The sequence below is a fragment of the Anguilla anguilla genome, chromosome 14, assembly GCF_013347855.1.
Source record: "Anguilla anguilla isolate fAngAng1 chromosome 14, fAngAng1.pri, whole genome shotgun sequence".
NCBI lineage: Eukaryota > Metazoa > Chordata > Actinopteri > Anguilliformes > Anguillidae > Anguilla > Anguilla anguilla.
The window spans coordinates 37,272,455-37,293,966 of NC_049214.1; the positions used below are offsets into that span (position 1 = coordinate 37,272,455).

General features: G+C 50.8%; 1 protein-coding gene across 23 annotated transcripts in view; it reads right to left on the reverse strand.

Moving 5' to 3' along the window:
- Nucleotides 1-21,512, reverse strand: part of LOC118212815 (RIMS-binding protein 2-like) — a 78,164-nt gene that overhangs the window by 3,739 nt on the left and 52,913 nt on the right. For 19 of the 23 annotated variants that reach the window (XM_035391155.1, XM_035391166.1, XM_035391142.1 and 16 more), the window contains 15 exons: nt 20,287-20,331; nt 19,691-19,889; nt 19,374-19,453; nt 18,034-18,143; nt 14,865-15,719; nt 13,164-13,315; nt 10,932-11,663; nt 10,678-10,830; nt 10,210-10,362; nt 9,976-10,075; nt 4,677-4,840; nt 3,249-3,417; nt 2,764-2,867; nt 2,253-2,324; nt 9-140 (listed from right to left, as the gene is read on the reverse strand). In XM_035391155.1, the coding sequence (XP_035247046.1) occupies nt 9-140; nt 2,253-2,324; nt 2,764-2,867; nt 3,249-3,417; nt 4,677-4,840; nt 9,976-10,075; nt 10,210-10,362; nt 10,678-10,830; nt 10,932-11,663; nt 13,164-13,315; nt 14,865-15,719; nt 18,034-18,143; nt 19,374-19,453; nt 19,691-19,717 (3,003 nt within the window). In that variant the 5' untranslated portion in view covers nt 19,718-19,889; nt 20,287-20,331. Of the gene's footprint in view, nt 1-8; nt 141-2,252; nt 2,325-2,763; nt 2,868-3,248; nt 3,418-4,676; nt 4,841-9,975; nt 10,076-10,209; nt 10,363-10,677; nt 10,831-10,931; nt 11,664-13,163; nt 13,316-14,864; nt 15,720-18,033; nt 18,144-19,373; nt 19,454-19,690; nt 19,896-20,286; nt 20,365-21,512 lie in introns of all 23 variants that reach the window. The other 4 variants (XM_035391165.1, XM_035391158.1, XM_035391154.1 and 1 more) reach the window with 3 other exon arrangements.

The window sequence follows — 21,512 nt, forward strand, 5'->3', positions numbered from 1 at the left end:
GCGCTCACCCGCTTGGTCTCGGACCCCGAGGGCGTGTCCTGGGATTGGCGGGGCGTGTCCGTCAGATAGACCTCCACGTCGGCCGGGACCTCTTCCAGGAAGTTTGAGGGAATGAGACCCCTGTGGCCGTTAATCTCGCCCTGCAGGGGTGATAAGAGGGGAAGGTGTTAAGCCGGGTGCACGCTTCCTGCGGAAACCAACTGCGGATAGTGAGCACAAACTGAATCACGTGAAATGATGCGTTTGCGGAGAAAGCGAAACTCCGAGACCACTTCGACCACTGCAGTGAACACATCCCTCCTGGGTGAATTAGACATGTCCACACACCGACGTCAACGTGGAGATCGCCTGCGATTGGTCCAAAATATCACATGGGTCGCCACCTGTCTCGTGAAAATAGCATAGGCCTACTCTCCATCCCGTCTCCTCACCTTCTTTTTATTTTTCTTTTTTTGCAGCACTAGATAAACTAAAGCGACTTTCAAATCTGCTGAAGTTTCTGCTATTTCACCATAGCCGTAGTTTTTTGTGTTGGAAAAAGTGTTTCCTGTGGTTATCACAAACAGTTTTTGAAGCTGCAATGAGAATACACAGATATGAATGTGGAACCGTGTTTGGCTGAGGTTCGATTTCGGCTGAGTATACGCCCAGTTTCTGTCACTGCTCATACTCCTCACTTATACAGAACATAGGTTTAACTCCAGTCCTGGAAGGCCGCTGCGTCTGCAGGTATAACTCCAGTCCTGGAGGGCCACAGTGTCTGCAGGTTTAGCTCCAGTCCTGGAAGGCCGCTGCGTCTGCAGGTTTAACTCCAGTCCTGGAGGGCCGCTGTGTCTGCAGGTTTAACTCCAGTCCTGGAGGGCCGCTGTGTCTGCAGGTTTAACTCCAGTCCTGGAGGGCCGCTGTGTCTGCAGGTTTAACTCCAGTCCTGGAGGGCCGCTGTGTCTGCAGGTTTAACTCCAGTGCAGCTGGGCCACAGTGTCTGCAGGTTTAACTCCAGTCCTGGAAGGCCGCAGTGTCTGCAGGTTTAACTCCAGTCCTGGAGGGCCGCAGTGTCTGCAGGTTTAACTCCAGTCCTGGAAGGCCGCTGCGTCTGCAGGTTTAACTCCAGTCCTGGAGGGCCGCAGTGTCTGCAGGTTTAACTCCAGTCCTGGAGGGCCGCAGTGTCTGCAGGTTTAACTCCAGTCCTGGACGCCTGCAGTGTCTGCAGGTTTAACTCCAGTCCTGGAGGGCCGCAGTGTCTGCAGGTTTAACTCCAGTCCTGGATGCCTGCAGTGTCTGCAGGTTTAACTCCAGTCCTGGAGGGCCGCAGTGTCTGCAGGTTTAACTCCAGTCCTGGAGGGCTGCAGTGTCTGCAGGTTTAACTCCAGTCCTGGACGCCTGCAGTGTCTGCAGGTTTAACTCCAGTCCTGGAGGGCCGCAGTGTCTGCAGGTTTAACTCCAGTCCTGGAGGGCCGCAGTGTCTGCAGGTTTAACTCCAGTCCTGGAGGGCCGCAGTGTCTGCAGGTTTAACTCCAGTCCTGGAGGGCCGCAGTGTCTGCAGGTTTAACTCCAGTCCTGGAGGGCCGCAGTGTCTGCAGGTTTAACTCCAGTCCTGGAGGGCCGCAGTGTCTGCAGGTTTAACTCCAGTGCTGGCGGGTTGCTGCTGTGTCTGCAGATCATTGGTTGGCTAAATCCACACACTTTGTTCTCAAAGCCTTATCTGGCTGCTGATTTTTTTAAAAGCACCAGGACTGGAGTTTGACACCCCTGTTTGTGTTACTTTAGAGTACAGTTTTCGAGGCTATGAAGTTATAAATGATTCATTCAAAAAGTATGAATTACTGTGTTATACAAAGGGATTCCCACACATAGTCTCAACACCCCAACAATGACCAGCACAGTTATTTTACATGTTCAGATACGGAGCAGAACCCCTTATACTCCACTCAATCGAGGAATGTTTTCTACACTTCAGAACATTACTAAAAGTGGCCCAATTCTATGAACTTCTCTTTGCAACATTACTTCGACACAGTTTAAGTTAATTCTGTTGTAATAACAACTGAACTACATTTTGACACTCGCATCTTGGATTGGAAAAATTACAGTAAATTTGTATATGAATGGTTCAGTGATAAAATGTGAACTGAGTGTGGTCAATCAGATTTAATTGTGATCTTTGCTTGTGAAGGTCTCTGATATTTCAGGTTTGGAAGATAAGGTTATGGTCAGTGATCAAGTCTCTTTTATCACATGATGGCCATACTTACATAATAGAAGCCATCTTCATCGATTTCCCCAAAAACAGCAATGATGTCACCCGCACAGAAGGTCAGCTCAGCCTTAGAGAGAAGAACAGGCGTGATCAGGGAACTGATCCTTCATCTGACACTTAATTATCAACCAGGCCTGAGGTAAATTTGATTTTAAATTCAGACAATTAAAAATGTATTGAAATTCTATTCATGAATTGAACAGCTACAAAGACTGGTCAGTTCATGGCTAGAACATAAATTAATTTGGTCAATTGACTGAATTGAAATTTGAAATGACGCCAGCCATTTTAACAACACATACATGCTTATGTGAATTAGTGAATTAGTGGGTGGGTCTACACACCATTTGATTAATTGTAGGTAGGGCTACAGAACAGGGAAGGAACCGTGGGTGAGGCTTGTGGGCGGAGTTATAGTAGAGGCAATTCATTATGGGTGGAGCTGCAGTATGTAAACATGTCATAGGATGAGTGGAGCAGTGAGAAGGGAAGAAGGGTTGCAGTACCTCCACGTCGACATTGGGGGAGCTCTCTCGGGGGTCATAGTCATAGAGCGCCACCATTCGCCGCGTGGCCGTCGGAGGCTGTCGTGTGCCCCGCCGGCTGCGATCTGCAAGAGCAAGGGTGGCGATGAATTCATTTCTCAAATATCTTGGACAAGACATGGCAGGTTGCTTACTTCAGAGCTTGCCAAATTCCCTGAGTCCACAACCCACTTAGTGAGCCAATACAGTGTGGCCTCTGCCTTACTCAAATTTAGCCTGTCATATTTTCAGACAAGGAAACAAACATTTTCCACATATTTTAAAACAACTGGTCCCCCCACTTTAACTACAACAGTGCATGCAAACAAGTGAATCAGACTGGTGTGACTGTGCATCGTAAAGAGCAATATGGCGGGGTGAAGTCTTTAAACACTACCCCATGACACATCTCGACCCCCCGCGGGACCTGTCGGCGGGTCCTGGCGCACAGCTCTTGGGTCACTGACCGATTTTGTCGACGGGGGTGTTGAGGGAGAGGAATCCCTGCTTGAGCAGCTGGTCCAGTGTCTCCTCGTCCTCCGCCTGGATCTCCGACACCATGTTGCAGGGGATGAGCCCGGCCCTGCTGCCGATCTCCCCGCGGTAGAACCCGTCCGTGTCCTTATCGCCGTACACCTAGGAGAGGCGGCCAGCCAATCGGCAAGGGGTAAGCTGCAGTCAGCCAATGAGGAGCTGAGGCTGAGCCTTCTACTACTTCTACTTCTACTACCCATTTTTCCAGAGCTGTTCCTCGACTATTGGGGGCCCTAGGCATAAATAATTATTTGGTGGACCCTCTAAAACATTAGCACCTTTGGATTCTTCTGCTTGGAAACCAAAGCGAGAAGGCGGGGCTCTGGGTGAGAAGGCGGGACCCTGGGTTAGAAGGCGGGGCCCTGGGCGAGAAGGTGGGGCCTGGGTGAGAAGGCGGGGCCTGGGGTGAGAAGGCGGGGCTCTGGGTGAGAAGGCGGGGCCTGGGGTGAGAAGGCGGGGCTCTGGGTGAGAAGGTGTGGCCCTGGGTGAGAAGGCGGGGCCTGGGGTGAGAAGGCAGGGCTCTGGGTGAGAAGGTGTGGCCCTGGGTGAGAAGGCGGGGCCTGGGGTGAGAAGGCGGGGCTCTGGGTGAGAAGGCGGGGCTCTGGGTGAAAAGGCGGGGCTCTGGGTGAGAAGGTGGGGGCCTGGGTGAGAAGGCGGGGCCCTGGGTGAGAAGGCGGGGCTCTGGGTGAGAAGGTGTGGCCCTGGGTGAGAAGGCGGGGCTCTTGGTGAGAAGGCGGGGCCCTGGGTGAGAAGGTGTGGCCCTGGGTGAGAAGGCGGGGCCCTGGGTGAGAAGGCGGGGCTCTTGGTGAGAAGGCGGGGCCCTGGGTGAGAAGGCGGGGCCCTGGGTGAGAAGGCAGGACCCTGGGTGAGAAGGCGGGGCTCTGGGTGAGAAGGCGGGGCCCTGGGTGAGAAGGCGGGGTCCTGGGTGAGAAGGCAGGGCTCTGGGTGAGAAGGCGGGACTCTGGGTGAGAAGGCGGGGCTCTGGGTGAAAAGGCGGGGCTCTGGGTTAGAAGGCGGGGCCCTGGGTGAGAAGGCAGGGCTCTGGGTGAGAAGGCAGGGCCCTAGGCACAGTGCGAACTCTGCTTAGTGGGAGGGACGGCTCTTCATTTTTCTTAACCAGAATTACCTAACTCAGCTGTTGTGTCTACTACTGTAATTCTTCTGGCATCCACTAGAGGGCATCCCCAGTACAGAGCTCCCTATCTCCTATATCACATACAGTATAAAGCCAACCCTAATCCGTTCTTCTCTGGTACATAAAGGTGGAAATTAGCAAATGGTTCAGTTTCTGCACAATTTATTGATTTGACTGTCGTAAGGGGAATACTCTGCATCACAGAGCGCGCGGCGTATTTGCTGACCCGTATAATCTGTCCCTCCTTGAAGGGCAGCTCCTCGTCCGCGGCGTCGGGGTTGGGCGACATGGAGAGAGGGTCGTAGTCGAAGAGGGCCACGAATACCCGGCACAGGTCCTCCGGCTCCGACTCGTCAAAGTAGCGGTTGGAGGGGTGTTCCCGGCCGCTGTCTGAGGCACGGGGAGAGAACACACGCCATCCTGAGACAACGCTGGAGGTCCTGCCACAGACCCTACTAACAAACCAGATGGTCAGCCCCTTCCAACCTCAACCCATAACTACACAAGGCTTTGGGTACATTATTACATTGTTGCAGACTCTAAATCTTTGTGATAAGGGGTGTCCAAGGACAGAACGACCATTGCCACGGCATTGTATTTGGTGATACCCCTTCAGGATTTACATGACGTGTAAAATTGGAACATTTTGGCTTCAGCTGGAGATGGAACTTATAATGTTAAGAATACAGAGCTGTACATCTGGTTCTTCAGTAGGATCTGCCACAGGAGTGGGAGGCCTCACAACTGCATGATTGTTGGGGCTGTGACATACTGTCATTCACTGGCTTGAATGAACCCATCAACACATACAGCCCTTCTCAGAAAAAACCCTTTGATTGGTTCAAATCATTATAGTGACACTTCATAGCTCCACCCATTTCGCAGTTCATGAAGCCTCAACCCCTCCTTTACTGGTCAATTCCCTGTCTGGCACAGAGACAACAAAGTAGGGAGAAAGGCGGATTCAATGCCACCTTTCTTTGCAGAAAGTAAGTATCCACCAATCACCATCTGCGTTGTTCAATGTGTTGTTAACAACGTCACTTGCGATTGGTGGGGCTGCTAGTCTAGCAGGTAGTCCCCTCCCTACTTTAATATCCCTGGTCTGTCAGGGGCCAGCACACCGAGCTGATGTGCACAAAAATAAAAAAATATTTGGTGTGATACGTCATTTTACGTGCATACATTGCTTGCATTTCCATTTGTACAGAATGTTAAGAAAGATTAATCGTCCATTTCGAGTAAAAAGACAAACCGACAGTCGCCATGGGTACAGAAGAACAGAACAGGACAGAAAACACATCAGCATGCATGTTCAGTCCATTCCACACATCCTTTTCCATGACAGACGCTGAAATCACATACAGTACAAACAGAAAAATGATTCCATGACCGTGATGGCATGCTTTAATAACATGAGCATAATGCCATGCTTTAATAAATGAAAATACAGAATATTTAGCAGTGATGCAGGCAGGCATGAGAGTTTAAAAAAAAACAAGGACAAATATGTCAGAAACGTACACTGAGGACTATGGGCGAGATATCACCTATTATCAGCATGACAAAGACATCTGTCCTCTTTTAAACCACGCCCATAAACAGTCAGCTGTGGACAGAGCTTTCTGACTGCTGGAATCACTGTTTGGCTGCAGACCAAAACGACTACGCTTTCAACATGGAGGACTCATGTAGGGCTCAACACTGAAACGACTACGCTTTCAACATGGAGGACTCATGTAGGGCAGCACACTGAAACGACTACGCTTTCAACATGGAGGACTCCTGTAGGGCAGCACACTGAAACGACTACACTTTCAACATGGAGGACTCCTGTAGGGCAGCACACTGAAACGACTACGCTTTCAACATGGAGGACTCCTGTAGGGCAGCACACTGAAAGGACTACACTTTCAACATGGAGGACTCACGTAGGGCTCAACACCGAAAGGACTAGGCTTTCAACATGGAGGACTCACATAGGCTTATCTGCGCCACAGGAAGATCATTTATTAGAAATACGCAGTGAAGGGATTGTGGTGGGTACACAACCCCCCACCTTTAAATCCTCAGGCGAGAAACACAGGAACACGGTGTTGCTGATGCTGGAAAGAGGATAACCAAACGCGCCCGCAAAATTCAATACCTTTAATACGTCAAGAAAGGTCACACTTCTCACAGTAGGCACCAACTCAAGTCTTCTGTTTGAGTTTTCATCCAATAACTATTCTGAAATTGGTCTAATACATTTATGGTTGTTGAAAAGCTAATAAGCTAAGTACACTGTGAAATCTTCCTGAAACTAAAGGTCATGCTTCATGCAATAAAGTGGAACCCCAAAACTTCAGCTTGCATATTCATGGAATGCTCATTCCAATTTTTGGGACCTTGGTGTAACATGACCGAAAGGTAGTCAAAGTCCGCAGTGGAATATTATGTTTATGAAAATAAAGTGGTAGCACACAGAACATTTTTTAAGTATTGTCGGATATCTTGTTTTTAGATTATAGCCTTTGAGAGAGAGAGCGAGAGAGAGAGTATAATAAACTTCTGCACAGTCCGCACAATATTGCATTGTGATTAAATGGTCTGCTCTGTTTGATTGTAGGAATGCTGCCTGCCCACCCCCTTACCCCACCCCACACGCACAAGCATAAAAATGAATGTCTCTAAGGCAATAATTCTTAAATCCAGCCTGTCGTGTAGTCTTCATTATCCATGTGACAAAACCGGTCATACCATGCTGGTCTCTGAAACTGGAACAGCCTCTAAAAATGTAAATTCAAAACTGGCAGGCCTCAAGAGCCATTATCTGCTATAGACACTGAGACTTTCAATTGATGATTTGAATTAAATATCATAGATTGGCATTCCGACCATGATCAAGCGGTTTAAACAAAGAACGGAAACCATGATCCTTGTGGTATGTGTCTAAGCGCCAATAGTTCTGCTGCTCTGTGTTTAACTGTGTTCACTTCTGTGTATTTTTTAATGGAGATCTCCAGGAACATGGTTGGTTACCACTGGCCTAGAGATATCACCTCTGTTGTTAGATGCAAAAGTAAACTTCCATTTTTTTAGAGATATTCAATATTTCCAACATATTCATGATTGATCTCATTATATAGAGGCAAGAAGCATGACTCTCTTGATAATATTGCCCTGGTGCTTATCCCAGCTTCCAACAAAAAACTGCCACTTTAATAAGTCAATTTGTTAGCATGAGGCCACAGCTTAACCCAATCAGACCTAGCATCCTCCCCTGATGATTCATTAAGTATACATGGGCCAGGGGAAGGGGGGGCTGCCCCCCCCTCCTTCAGCTACATTAAAGTTTGACATGTGGGGCAACAAAATCTTGCATCTGGGTCTGGCGTTTGGTGTGCGGCCTGGCGTTCAGTCTGATATTCGTGGTAATACAGCTCAATCTGGCATTTTTAATTTTCATCCCTGGCTATTTGGAATATTCTTCTTTTGCTTTTTGAACTTTGGTCTTGGTTTACTTGAGATTACATCGTGAAAGACAACCTGTGGTTTGTTATCTTTAATTCATTTCCTTTTTGACTGTACCGTGTTTGTCTGTAAAGCTGAACCTTTGTCTTTAGATCAGATGTTCAATATTTGTCATACATTAATACATCTCTTAATTTTGTAATATTATTTGTAAATCATCTTAATCTGGTTGTGAATTGTACATTTAATAAAGTTTGGTACAACAGGTTGCTCTGGCTGGCAATGAATTTGGCAATTTAATTGATAGCTTTGATAATAATTAGCAAATGAAATCTAATTTTATGTTGGATAAGCAAGGAGTTTTAACTGTTCTGTATTCAGAGTGCCAAACGAAGAGGTTAGTTGCTAAAACTGTGGGATTCAAAAACTGTCATTTTAAACAAATTCTCTTCCCCAAAAGTATTATCTACTCAAATAAAGCTTCAAATGAAATTGAATTCCATTTTACTCTGATACAAGCGAATCTTATCCTTTTTGGATGCAAATAACTTGCTGAAAGTTGAATTAACACCACATTTTACTATCACTTCCTTTTGGGTTTTTAATAAAAATGTTTTATAATTAGGACGGTATGTTAATAGCATACTAAGAGTGAGGTGATAAGGTTCACCTCAGTTCACCTTGTACAGAGCTCAAATCCCATTGGACAGCAGTACAGTCATTCCTCCAAAAGGCCCGCCCCTAACTTTCAGCCACCAGTCATGCAGCAGAAAAGGAAGTAGGGGGTGCGGTTAGAAGGGTCTGAGGGTGCACAGGCATTCCCTGGGGTCCAGGCCAAAGGGCAGAGCATACAGTCATTCAGTAGCCGCACTGAGCAGCCATCTTAGCGCCCCCTGCTGGCTCACACGCTCAAGCCAGGTTCCATCAAACTCCATCGCATTCAATGGCCGAGAAGGGAACCGCACCACCTACCATAGCGACACCCAGGGGCCCCCGTCTGCAGCAGAGGGCCAATCCTGTGTGGCGCTAAATTGCCATAGTAACCATCCTCCTCCGGAGGTGAGGGCTTCCCCTCACTGTTACTCTCAGGGGTTATCTCTACAGAAAACATCAATCAGAGCGTTACATTTACAGGCCCCTCCCCTTCTCTGCCCAGCAGTTCTGCTATTGGCTGTCCCATACGGCTTCACGAATAGGGGGAGTGGCTGCGGGAGGTGCTGTCACCTGTATTGTTTGCTACTGTAATGTTTGCTGGAGGATTTAAATGGTGCCCCCTTGTGGTGGGAGGTGGATAGCACAGTAACAGATTAAATGACTGCCTTTAAGCGAACATTAATTTAAAATTAGCTCCAAATTCAGCAGAGAAACATCAATTTATTGTTTCTCTGTCTCCACGGGTTTTTACGGATTGAGACCAATATTATTGACAAATGTGTCCATCATAATCCATAAACAAGAGACACGTCACTAATGCATTCTACCATCAGTGCGCATTCATTTAAAAGACAATTTGCAAAACATTTGAGAGACATTTGTTTGTGGATAGTAAAACACATCTCTGCTGTGTCTTGTATTTAAAAAGCACGATACCCACATTTGTCTATCATTGGGACTAATCTCTCACCACAGATATTGGGCTCTGGAATGACTCTAGTAACACAAAGTGTGCAGACTGGATCCTACTGTTGCAGGTTCAGCAATGACTACACAAACATAACTGGTGATTCTGAATTGTGGAGAATAAATGGGGGAAATGCAAATTTAAAAAATGAATAATTATTGGAATTATGAAAATTGTCATTTTGAAGCTGACAAAAAATTATTACTTTTCTAAACCATTAGTGATACCTGAAGACCAAACAGACAGACACGTTGATCCTTTCGGTGAGACGTACAGATATGAGCATGGATGTACACTAAGGCTTTCAGCATGGAGGTCTGAAATCACGTTCCCACGGAGACGCTCACACGAGGACACGTGACTCCATGGAAACGTGACGGGACAGGTAGTACACAGAAACAACGTGAAAAGGGGGCACTGACAGGGCCCAGGGGGAGGGGACCGTACTGACCAATGGACGGGACCGTTATGGGCCGGCGCTGGGGGGGGCCTCGACCCGAATCCCGACCGTGGCGGACCTGTCGCCCCGTACCGTGAGCGTTCCCCAAAACCTGCAAACGAAGCAAGGAAACGTCAGCCCGAATATCCTGGGTATCTACAGCAGGACACTGCAAGGGTGAGCAGTAGGGTCCTGCTGTTTGGGGTCATTTTGAAAAGGGGGGAGTTGGGGACGGGGGTTCTGCACCTTTAGGGCTCCGTGAGGGCCCATGCTCCGCCGTCGCCCTTCCTCCAGCTGCATCTCGGAGTACAGCTCCTCCTCATCCTCCTCCATGATGTCGGAGAGGTCCGAGCCGCGGCTGCTCTCTGTGTGGTACTCCTCGCTTTGGCTGTACTGGATCTGCCAGAGGCGAGCCCGGACCGTCAGCCCTCTGAAACCCCCCCCAAGACACCCCCGCCCCGCCCCCTCTAAAACCCCCCCGGACCCCTCTGTCCCCTCTGAAACCCCCTCCAGACCCCCCCGCCCTGCCCCCTCCAAAACCCCCCCAGACCCCTCTGTCCCCTCTGGAACCTCCACGGGACCCCCTGCTCCCTCCGAAAGCACCCTAGCCCACTCCAACCTCCCCTCCAGACCCCTACCCCCCCCCCCCCCGAACTCCCCCCCAGTCAGGGAACCACGCCCACGGAGCACAGCGGGTCACAGAATCGGTCGTACCTGCCGGCCCAGCTCGGACCCCCGGAGAAACTCATCCACCGACGCCCCCCGCCTCCTCACGTGCGCGGAGTCATAACCTTCCTCCTCCTCCTCTTCCTCGTCCGAGTGCAGGGCGTGCCCGGCTCCGTTCCCCTCCCTGAAGCCGCTCCGCTCCTGAGCAACAAGATATGACTATTATAATAAGAATTATGAAACCTGCAGATATTATTATGGTCTGCGGTAGAGGGGCGTGTCCCCGTTGCCGCGGCGCTCACCCGGCCACTCTCTGCTGCCACCCTCTGGGCGGCCTGGCGGGCGATGGCCTTGGCCAGCGTGTCCGGGATGGGCGCGCCCCGCGGCTGGGGCAGGATCCTCTGGGGGGAGGGGGAGCGGCGGCCGGGGGGGCGGGGCGCCTCCAGGGAGTGGCCGTGCTGCGGAGGGGGGGCGGAGGGCGGGGAGCGCGTCGGGTCCCAGGACTGGCCCATCCGCACGCCCGGCTCCGCCTCTTTGGTTTCGGGCTCACCGGCACCTGCTGGTGGGCGCGGCTGCTGGGGGGGCGGGGACTTTGTGATCGGGTGAGGTGGGCGGGGCTGAAGGTGTGGCTGGGGGTGCGGCAGTGCGTGTGGGTAGGGCTGTGGGTGGGGCGGAGGGTACGGCAGTGTGTGTGGGTGTGGCTGGGGGTGGGGCTGTGGGTGCGGCAGTGTGTGTGGGTGTGGCTGTGGCAGTGCGTGTGGGTGCGGCTGTGGGTGCGAGTATGGCTGCGGGTGTGGCAGTGTGTGTGGGTGTGACTGTGGGTGTGGCAGCGTGTGTGGGTGGTGCTGTGGGTGTGGCAGTGTGTGAGGGTGGGGAGGCACGAGCAGGTCACTTGGAATGGGGGCGACCGGGGAGTCCTGGGACTCTCCCTGCACAGACAGGGTGCGGACCACCACCTCTCTGGCCTCCAGGCACTGGATCCTGGTCAGCTCCACGGTGACAAAGTCTGCCAGGGGAAGCAACACTTCCGCGACCTGGGAAAAGCCAAAGAGCCCGCGTTACCCTCACAGATACTAGAATAACAGGCCCGCTGTGTCTCAATCAATCCGCCATTCACTCGAGTAATCTGTCAATCAAAATGCCAGCGTTAAGTGTGTATGCTGGGTCACAATCCTATTTAACACTACCTCAACACTCTTTATCACTGCATTTGATCAATGCACTGGAACATTGCATTTGATTACTGTGTTTAATTACTGTGTTTGATTACTGCATTTGATTATTACATTTGATTACTGCATTTGATTACTGAATTTGATTACCGCACTTGATTACTGAATTCGATTATCGCATTTGATTACTGTGTTTAATTACTCCATTTGATTACTAATGACTGCGTTTGATTACCGCATTTGATGACTGCATTTGATTACCACATTTTATTACTGCATTTGATTACTGCGCTTGATTACTGCATTTGATAACTGCATTTGATTACCACATTTGATTACTGCATTTGATGACTGCATTTGATTACCACATTTTATTACTGCATTTGATTACTGCGCTTGATTACTGTATTTGATTACCACATTTGATTATCACATTTGATTACTGCATTTGATAACTGCACTTGATTACCACATTTGATTACTGCATTTGATTACTGCATTTGATCACCACAGTCATGATGTCACAGGTTACGAGAGGTCAGACGTTTGCTCATGTAAATGAAGAAAGACAATTTGACACTAATAAACACAGTGAAGCCTCACACTGCCACCTAAAGCCCTGCACATTCAACCACTCACACAGAGGCCTTTCAGTGTAGTATTCCTTAAATTCCAGCAGAGGGCAGAAAAGCGTCTTCTATAGGCCTGTGCAGACTCATAAAAAAGCAAGTCAATGCCCATTATATGTGAGTGTAAAGACGCGTCACTGATGCTAATGGGGGTGTCCCAGGTCACTGGCTCTGTTAGACCTGGAACAGCATGTCACAAGACCAACAAGGTCTTATCGGAGTAACAGAAATAAATCTTTTTTTTTGCCTAAAGCAGGATTTATAAACTCATTTATCTGAACTATAAGTAAAATTTGGTCGGCTGCTTTGCAGAGAGGCACAAGCAATCTATTTTATTTTATTTATGGCTGTTTCAGAACAATAAATAATGAGATTATTATTATTATACGGACACTCTAAAATGCGAAAATGGCTAAATGCAGCAACTGATTATCTAGCATAGCGGTCTCTAAGCAGCCTGAACCAAGATGCCACATCAAAGCAATAGGAAAACCAAAAGGATAAATAAACAGCTGGCTCCAAACCAGCAAGATACATTTATCCAAGCAAATCAAGCCAGCCAGGAGAAGACATCTCTTAAGTTTAGGACGCTTCAGTTTTGTAAGCAGGAAGCATCCCTCCGGTAACGTTCTTTCACAGAGATGTGTTCGCGGGGCCTTCCCCCCAAGGGGGTTCTAGGGGTGTTGCTTAGCGCCACGGCGACTCCCCCCCCCCCCCTCCCCCCCACACGTACCCTCTGTCCCTTGGTGCACACGGCGTAGCCGATGACGCTGGCTCCATTTGAGGTCCCCGTTTCTGACAGGGCGGGGGGGGACCAGCACACCTGCAGGATCCCCGGGGCGTGGCCGCACTGCACCTCAACATCCTGCGGCGGGAGGGGGGGGCCTGTGGGGGGGGTTAGAGGTGAGGGCTACAAGGCACTACAACCAATTCAGCAGGAATACAGATAACTAGCGAACTAGATAGATCAACTAGATGGATCAACACCACATCCCCTCAACACCACGTCCCTTCAACACCACAACCCCTCAACACCACGTCCCCTGAACACGTCACTCTACAGTGGATCAGCGCCCCCCCCCCCACACACAGCACACGGCCTCGTCCGACGCCGTTTGGGGCCCCCAGCAGATTCCGCGCTGCGTCTTTGATAGAGCCGCTCCCTCGACCCGCGTCCCGCGATTAGACCCCAAACTGGGACGCTTCAGTTTCGTCCCGCAGCGCCCTCGGGGGGCCCCCGAAAACGCAATCTCCTGCATCCGCTACCCGGGAGACGGGAACGAGACAGAGCAAACGCGTCCGAAGCCTTTATTTACCCGCCCTTCGCGCCGGCGTCACCACGCGCTCCAGACGAGCGAGCGGAAGCTTCCTAATCTCCGAGGCTCCTCCCCTCGCGCGGTCAGGAGGCGGAGCCTTCGCCGCGCGCGGCTCGCCGCGTCCCGATAATCGCCGCCGTTCGGCGGGCGCGCGCACAGCCGGCCCCCGCGCGGCCTTTCGATCTCACGCGCAGACGCGGCGGCCGCTAACGAGGACACGTGTCAGCAGCAGAGGCCGCTTCGCCGCCTCCACCTTCTCTCGGCGGCAGAGGGAGGAAGCGGCTCGTGAAACCCGCGCGCTGTCAATCACCGATCACAGGAACGCAGTACATACATCACCTGGCAGGCAGTGCTACATAACATCAGCGCTAGCCTACCCTCAGGAATACACAAACGCAGCATCACCAAGACGGCACAGAGGCTCACGTATAATCACTAAGTGCAATATTAACCCGACAAACAACAATTTGTTCTGTAACAAAAGAAGGTATGAGTAGACAGGCTATCATTACACAGCTACCCCTGTAACATTATCCAAATGGAAATCCAGAGAAAAAGGAAAATAATGGATCTAAATGGGAACAGGGTGCAAAATGGTCACCCGGTTATACTCAGTAAGTGTTCCATTGTGGTGTCACCACTGGAGGGTGAAGACTCTGACTGAGGGGGGCTAGGGACTCTGACTGAGGGGGCAGGGCCTCTGACAGGGAAGCGGGGACTCCTACAGGAGGGTGGGGACTCTGACAGGGGGGTGCGGACTCTGACAGGGGGGTGGAGACTGTGACTGAGGGGGGCTAGGGACTCTGACTGAGGGGCGGGCCTCTGACAGGGGGACGGTGATTCAGACTGAAGGGGGCAGGGCATCTGACATGGGGGCGGGGCCTTTGACAGGGGGGCGGTGATTCTGACTGAGGGGGGCAGGGACTCTGACTGAGGGGCGGGGCCTCTGACAGGGGGGCGGGGCCTTTGACAGGGGGGCGGTGATTCTGACTGAGCCGGGGGCAGGGACTCTGACTGAGGGGCGGGGCCTTTGACAGGGGGGCGGTGATTCTGACTGAGGGGGGCAGGGCCTCTGACTGAGGGGCGGGGCCTCTGACAGGGGGGGCGGGGCCTCTGACCTGCCGCTTGCGTGCAGAACTCCAGGGACATCTCCTTCTTCTCCCTCTGCTCCAGCGGCAGCTGCCAGGGCATCTGGTGCGGCTTGGCCACGGCAGTCACCTTGTACACGGTCATGGGCCGCAGGTCGGCCAGGCGGCAGCGGTAGCAGGTGGGGCGCACCTCCCGGTGCTCGGCGCCGTTCAGGAGCACCGCGTGGCTGTAGTTGCTGTTGCTGGGCAGCCAGGAGACCAGGGCGGAGTCCTGGGTGATGTCGTCCACGCGCAGGCAGTAGGGCGCCACCACCACGTTCCTCCCCACCAGCAGGGAGCAGCGCAGCTCGTCGGAGACGCCGCGCTCGGCCACGCTCTGCACCGACACGCGGTAGGTGCACGCCGCCAGGTTCAGCTTCTCGATCAGCGCCTTGGTGCGGCTGCCGGCCGGCACGCTGGCGCGCACCTCCTTGTCCACCAGGACGTTGTAGCCGGTGACGGGGCCCCGGCCGGGGGGGACCAAGGGGGGGTCCCACGCCACGATCACGCTCTTGGCCAGCTGCTTGATCAGGGTGATCTTCCTGGGGTGTGGCACCGCGTCTGCTCCCCCCCCCGCCACCCCATCCTCGTCCTCCTCTTCCGCCGCGCCCGCGTCCGAGGCAGCGCCCGTCCCGTTGGCGCAGGCGCCCCCCGCCGTGTCCCCCGGGGCCCCGTCGGCCCGGCCGTCCTGCTGCTGGCCCCCCTCGGTGCCCTGCAGGCCCCCCTCGGCGTGGTTCGGGTAGCCCTGGTCCGTGTCCCCGTCCGCGCTCGAGGCTGTCTCCTTGTCCTGGACAAAGTCCACGAAGTTGGAGGGGACCAGGCCTCTCTGTCCGTCCAGCAGCTCCCCTGGCACACAGAGAGAGGGGGGGAGGGGGGGCTCCTTTAGATGGCTACTGCGTACCTCTGCTGCAGATTATTATTATTATTTACATTTCAGTAATGATTTAGTTACAAAAAAGTGTTTGGCAATACCTACCAATGTGGAGACGTGCAAATAAATTTTTATTTGAATACTGAAGTTTTTGTATACACACACTCACAGACACACATACACACACACACAGACAAACACACACGCACACGCACACACACACACATACATACATTCACACACGCACAGACACACACACACACAGGCACACACACACACAGACAGACACACACATACACATGCACACCCACACACACATACACACACACACACACACACACACACGCACAGTCACGCAGACAAACACCCACACACATGCACACACCATACAAAAACCATCAACGTCAAAATTGTGTGTATGTGTAAGTGTACAAAATCCTTCAACAACATTAAAATTTTGTTTCTGTGTCTAAAAAAAGCATGAAGCAGTTTCATCGTATCTGATTTGGACGAGCACGTTCTTTACACAGACGCCCCTAGGTGATTTATCTCAGTTTTTGTTGTTCTTTGGCTGCTAAGATCAATGTGCTCTTTTCAAACTGTGTCTGCCTTCTAGTCCTGGTCCATTTTCATCTCTTCCTCTCAACGGAACAGCTTGTAAACTTCAGAAGTATGCTTGGCAAGCCTCGCTTCAGAACCCACACTAAAGAGCTCACTGGCGAGATTACAGAGAGGCGGTAAGGTCCAGCCGAAGCCTGGCACATTTTCAACCGCGGTGGATTATGCAGCGCGCTTTCTTTCTCAAAGAGCTTCGATTGACTTCTCAGCCACTTCCTGTTCTTCCTTTCTTCACCGCAGCGAATGCATTTGCCGAGTGCTGGATGAAGTTCACTGCTGCTTTACTTCACTACAAGAAAGAAAATCTCTTTTTGTATCAGAGCCTGTTTAAATCAACCAGCACACTGGCTTTCACAACTTTAAATAGTGGACAAAATATCGTATTTTTACAAATATTTGCTATAGATTCGACGGGTTTATGAGATCATGTCAGATGGAGACTTGAACCTCTTTGACCTCAGACCTCTGCCCTTATGGCTGTTACGTACGGCTGTCCAAATATCAGGCATGAAAGCATATAGTTCAAATGACAGATCTTGCATCCTATTGGATAGGAAGCCTGTCAATCATGTTTAAGTTACCTAGCTACCTCCAAAGCTGAGAGCTGCAGGGCTGCTCAAATCTGGAGCTGGTTTTCGTTCGTCCCCGCTAATCAGGACTCATTTAAACCTTGGACACCAGGCAGGTTAAATCTCTGGCCAATCAGCAGTGTTAACCCGTCAATTCACTATCAGGTAGAAAAAACCAGTCGTACAACTGGCCTCAGATTTTGTCATTCCTGTCCAACAGGTTTTCGAAGCAGCAAAGCTATCGAGCCTAGATTAGCGATAGATTAATTTAAGACAGGGTCTGTGTGTAGTATGCGCCATTATGCTACTGGAAGGTCCTCTGGCGGCTGAGAGGTTAAACTATTAGATAAACTTTCATTCCAAAAAATGTTCAAAAGGTGAAAAACAAACCGAGCTTTAGCCTGACAGACCGAGCGTTAGCGCGATGCTACTAATCGGCCGTCGGCGCGCGGAAAGGCTACCGCGTTTAAGTACTGCCTGCGCGTAATGTCAACCGCTAAAAATAGCAGCCTCAATTAGCGACGATAAAAAATTCATCAGGCTCGAGCGACCCCTTGCACGGGCACGCTGTGCCGCGAAAGTCGCGCCCGCGGGTCACGCAGACGTCCCGGAGACACGGGCGCGCTCGGGAACCTGAGGAGGAACGCCCCGACCGTCAATCATCACCGGATCGGACGCGTCGCTTTAAAAAAAGAGATCAGAAGCCACGTCCGAACAACAGCTCGACCCGAATCAGGGTCCATTTCAACTGTCTCGCCCTCCGAGCCACCCGTTTACACAACTTTTTACATTCACCTTGCCATCCATTTATACAGCCGGACATATACTGAAGCAATGCAGGTTAAGTGCCTTGCTCAAGGGTACAACGGCAGTGTCCTACCTGGGAATCGAACCTGTTACAAGACCAGCTCCTTACCCATTATACTACACTGCAGCCCATAATGGGTCTGCCCAAGCTCTCCGCTCAAAACGATCTCGAAACACGTATTAACCACGGATCAAAATATTTGTCTATGGAAAATCCTTGATAATGATTTTACAATAAAATGCAACCAGGCAAGTTGTTGACGATTCAATAAAACGTGGGTGACCGAGAGCAAACCTTCATAAAAGCCATCGTCATCCATCGTCCCATAGACGTAGAGATACTTCCCGGCCACAAGGGGGAGCTCTGCTTCCGGGTGTTCGTTTGGTCCATCATACGGGTTATAACTAGAGAGGAACAACATGTTAGAGGTTTAGATACTTACAGCATGGCAGCATGAAAGTAACATAAAGTACAATAAAGCCAGATTATTTTGTAATGAAGCATTAGACCAGGGTTGTCAAACTCCAGTCCTGGAGGCCCACTGTGCCTGCTGGTATTTGTGGTTTTCTTTCTATCAGCAGAGAAATTAAGGTCTTGAGAACAAGGTGGACTCTTTAGCCAATCAATGACTTAAATTATTAATTTGTGCTGAAACACACTGAAAACCAGCAGACACTGCAGCCCTCCAGGGCTGGAATTAAACCTGCAGGCACTGCGGCCCTCCAGGACTGGAGTTAAACCTGCAGACACTGCGGCCCTCCAGGACTGGAGTTAAACCTGCAGGCACTGCGGCCCTCCAGGACTGGAGTTAAACCTGCAGACACTGCGGCCCTCCGGGACTGGAGTTAAACCTGCAGACACTGCGGCCCTCCGGGACTGGAGTTAAACCTGCAGACACAGCGCCCCCTCCAGGACTGGAGTTAAACCTGCAGTGTCTGCTGGTTTTCAATGAGTTTCAGCACAAATTAATAATTTAAGTCATTGATTGGCTAAAGAGTCCACCCTGACACCCCGGCACTATAAATGTCAGAAAATACAGAAAAGCTACTAAATTTGAGTCTTTAAAATTCTGGCCGGGCCAAGTTTGTCTAACTAAGGCCTCGAGGACAGGGACGGGGAGCCAAACTGATTAAAGTGAAGACAGCAACCAAAATGAGTTTAATCAAGCTCCCGGCTCGAAATGAGACAGGCCCGTGGACAGAGTGAAGACTGCAGGACAGCAGCACATGTGGAGAGGCAAGCGGTTAACATCACACACCGCACTGGCAGGGACGGGCACAGTAGCCGTATCGCTGGAATCATTTTAATGCGGTCGTTTGAGAGATTGCAGTCCTAAGGGGGTTGTAGTCAGGAAGCAGTGCAGTGTAAGAAACTTGCAGAACTCACTGAGCCGGGAAATCTGATATTGCACTAATCTCTCAAACTCAATTTCCCAAAATAACCAGCAACACTGGCTCTTAAATGGACCTCGCGTATGTAAATAAGTGAACCGACAGAAAAGATGCTCTATGAGCCGTAATTAATGACACACTGCCCCAAACTCAATTACCCACAGGCCTATTGGTGCTAAAACAGGAAGTGAGTCAAGCCCCATTCATTTTCACACGATCCTTCCAGTGCGCCGTCTCTCTCACCTGTATCGAGCTGTGCAGAGGCGAACCTTTCCTGTGTACTTGGCCTTCGACCTCAGTGTTGGAGTCGCCTCTCCTTCCACCTGAAATCAGCCGAAATCCGGAATTTAACACCATGAGTGCCAAAGAACCCCATAAAATACAGGCGTAGTTTATTAATTATGCATGAAAAAAACTCATACCCATGGTGTTAAAATACAAATTCAACAAGGAGCTTCAAACTAGCCAGGAGGGAACAATCTCCATATACCAGATTCAAACTTTTAATTCATCAGTACTACGGCATGTTTTATTTTTCCAGCGAGAGGAGGCAGGCAGACCTGTCCCAGTTTCGGCGGCGAGTCCATTGTGAGGCTGCGAGGGGGCTTTTTTGGGGGACGGGGGGCTGTCGCACACGGCGAGGGGACTGGCGCTAAAAGCGTCGGACGTCCCGACCCCCGGGCGCAGTCTCTCCGGTTCCCTCGTCAGAAGATTGAGCGGCTCACTCTGTGACCGCCATTGCTGCTCCAGCTCTCGAACCTTAGCCTCGCCAGACAGACATGAAGAGAGAGAGAGAGAAAGAGATGGAGAGAGAGCACGAGAGAGAGAGAGAGAGAGAGAGAGAGAGAGAGAGAGATAGGAAAAGAAAATGAGAGCGAAAGATACTGACCAATCTTTGTTCCACGGGCTACGCCATCCCCACAAATCCCACCAAACCTCCAGCCTGGTTCTACCTCCAGGGTACCATCAAAACGCTCTCAGACCTCATGTAAGGCTCCATCCAAAAACAGCCTCCACACTCCCCCCAATGCCCAGTGCAGCCCCTCCCATTTCCCCTGTCTCTGATCCATGCCATGGCTCCTCCCACATCCTCCCGCTCGCTCCCCGAATAGCTCCGCCCACATCCTGCATTGACCCTGCCCATGCCCCCACTCACCTCTAACAGGTGGACCACGCCCTCATGCTCCTCTTCAGCTTCAACCTGAGCCAGGGAAAACACAAACGACAGAGGCCACTTTCTTTTCAGTGCAACAGCAGTCATTGAGCGTAGAGTAAGGAACAGGCCACTGCATTTCTATTTACGGAGGAGAATGTCTCAATGCTCTTTGATTTGTCAATCAACAGCCATAGTAGACCTAAGAATAAACATGCTGTGGTCTTTCCATGTAAACAGGAAAGCTGCTTTTAGCTGGCCAGATGGTTTCAATGCGGACCCTTAAGGACAGCCTCCTGGGACCGCTCAGCTAGGAGAACCCAGCAGATGCCAGAGCTGAGGATCCCTAAGGAAAGACCAAACCAATTAAATGACGAGGTGTGACTGACTGTTCCATGAGCCAGCCTGACGTATCTGTGAATATCGCCACACTGCCAAAAGCTTTTGCTTTTAATAAAAGAGCGCCTCAAACTTCCGTTGATGGTTATTATCGCTGTCTTTGAATGGTGGCTCAAGCATTCCAAAGCTACAGCACCAAGACAACCAAACCTAGAGTTAAAAAAACAATAATTTCACTCATTTTATCAACTGAAAATCACTACAAGCCATTTTTTATAATGGTTGGAACATGGTTGGACTTGGAAGTTCTGACGCGCCAACATTGGACAAACTATAAACGCAAAAGAAAACATACATAACTTAAAAGGAAACAGCAAAAAGAGCTGAACGGATTGGTCCCATATATAGACCTGTTAAAAAATTAAGATATGTTTTTTTTTTTTTAAATATGGACTGAATTGGGATAGTTCCACAATAAAGAAGGTATGTGAGCCTCCCTAAGTCACCCCTCCCTGGTCCGAAGTCTAGCTCTCTAACAGTGCTTCTCCCTAGGTGCTGGGACACATTCAGTGCCTCTACTCTGTGGGTGCTGGGACACATTCAGTGCCTCTACTCTGTGGGTGCTGGGTCACAGTCGGCTCTACTCTCTGGGTGCTGGGTCACAGTCGGCTCTACTCTCTGGGTGCTGGCTCACAGTCGGCTCTACTCTCTGGGTGCAGGGTCACAGTCAGTGCCTCTACTCTGTGGGTGCTGGGTCACAGTCGGTGGCTCTACTCTCTGGGTGCAGGGTCACAGTCGGTGGCTCTACTCTCTGGGTGCAGGGTCACATTCAGTGCCTCTACTCTGTGGGTGCAGAGTCACAGTCAGTGGCTCTACTCTCTGGGTGCAGG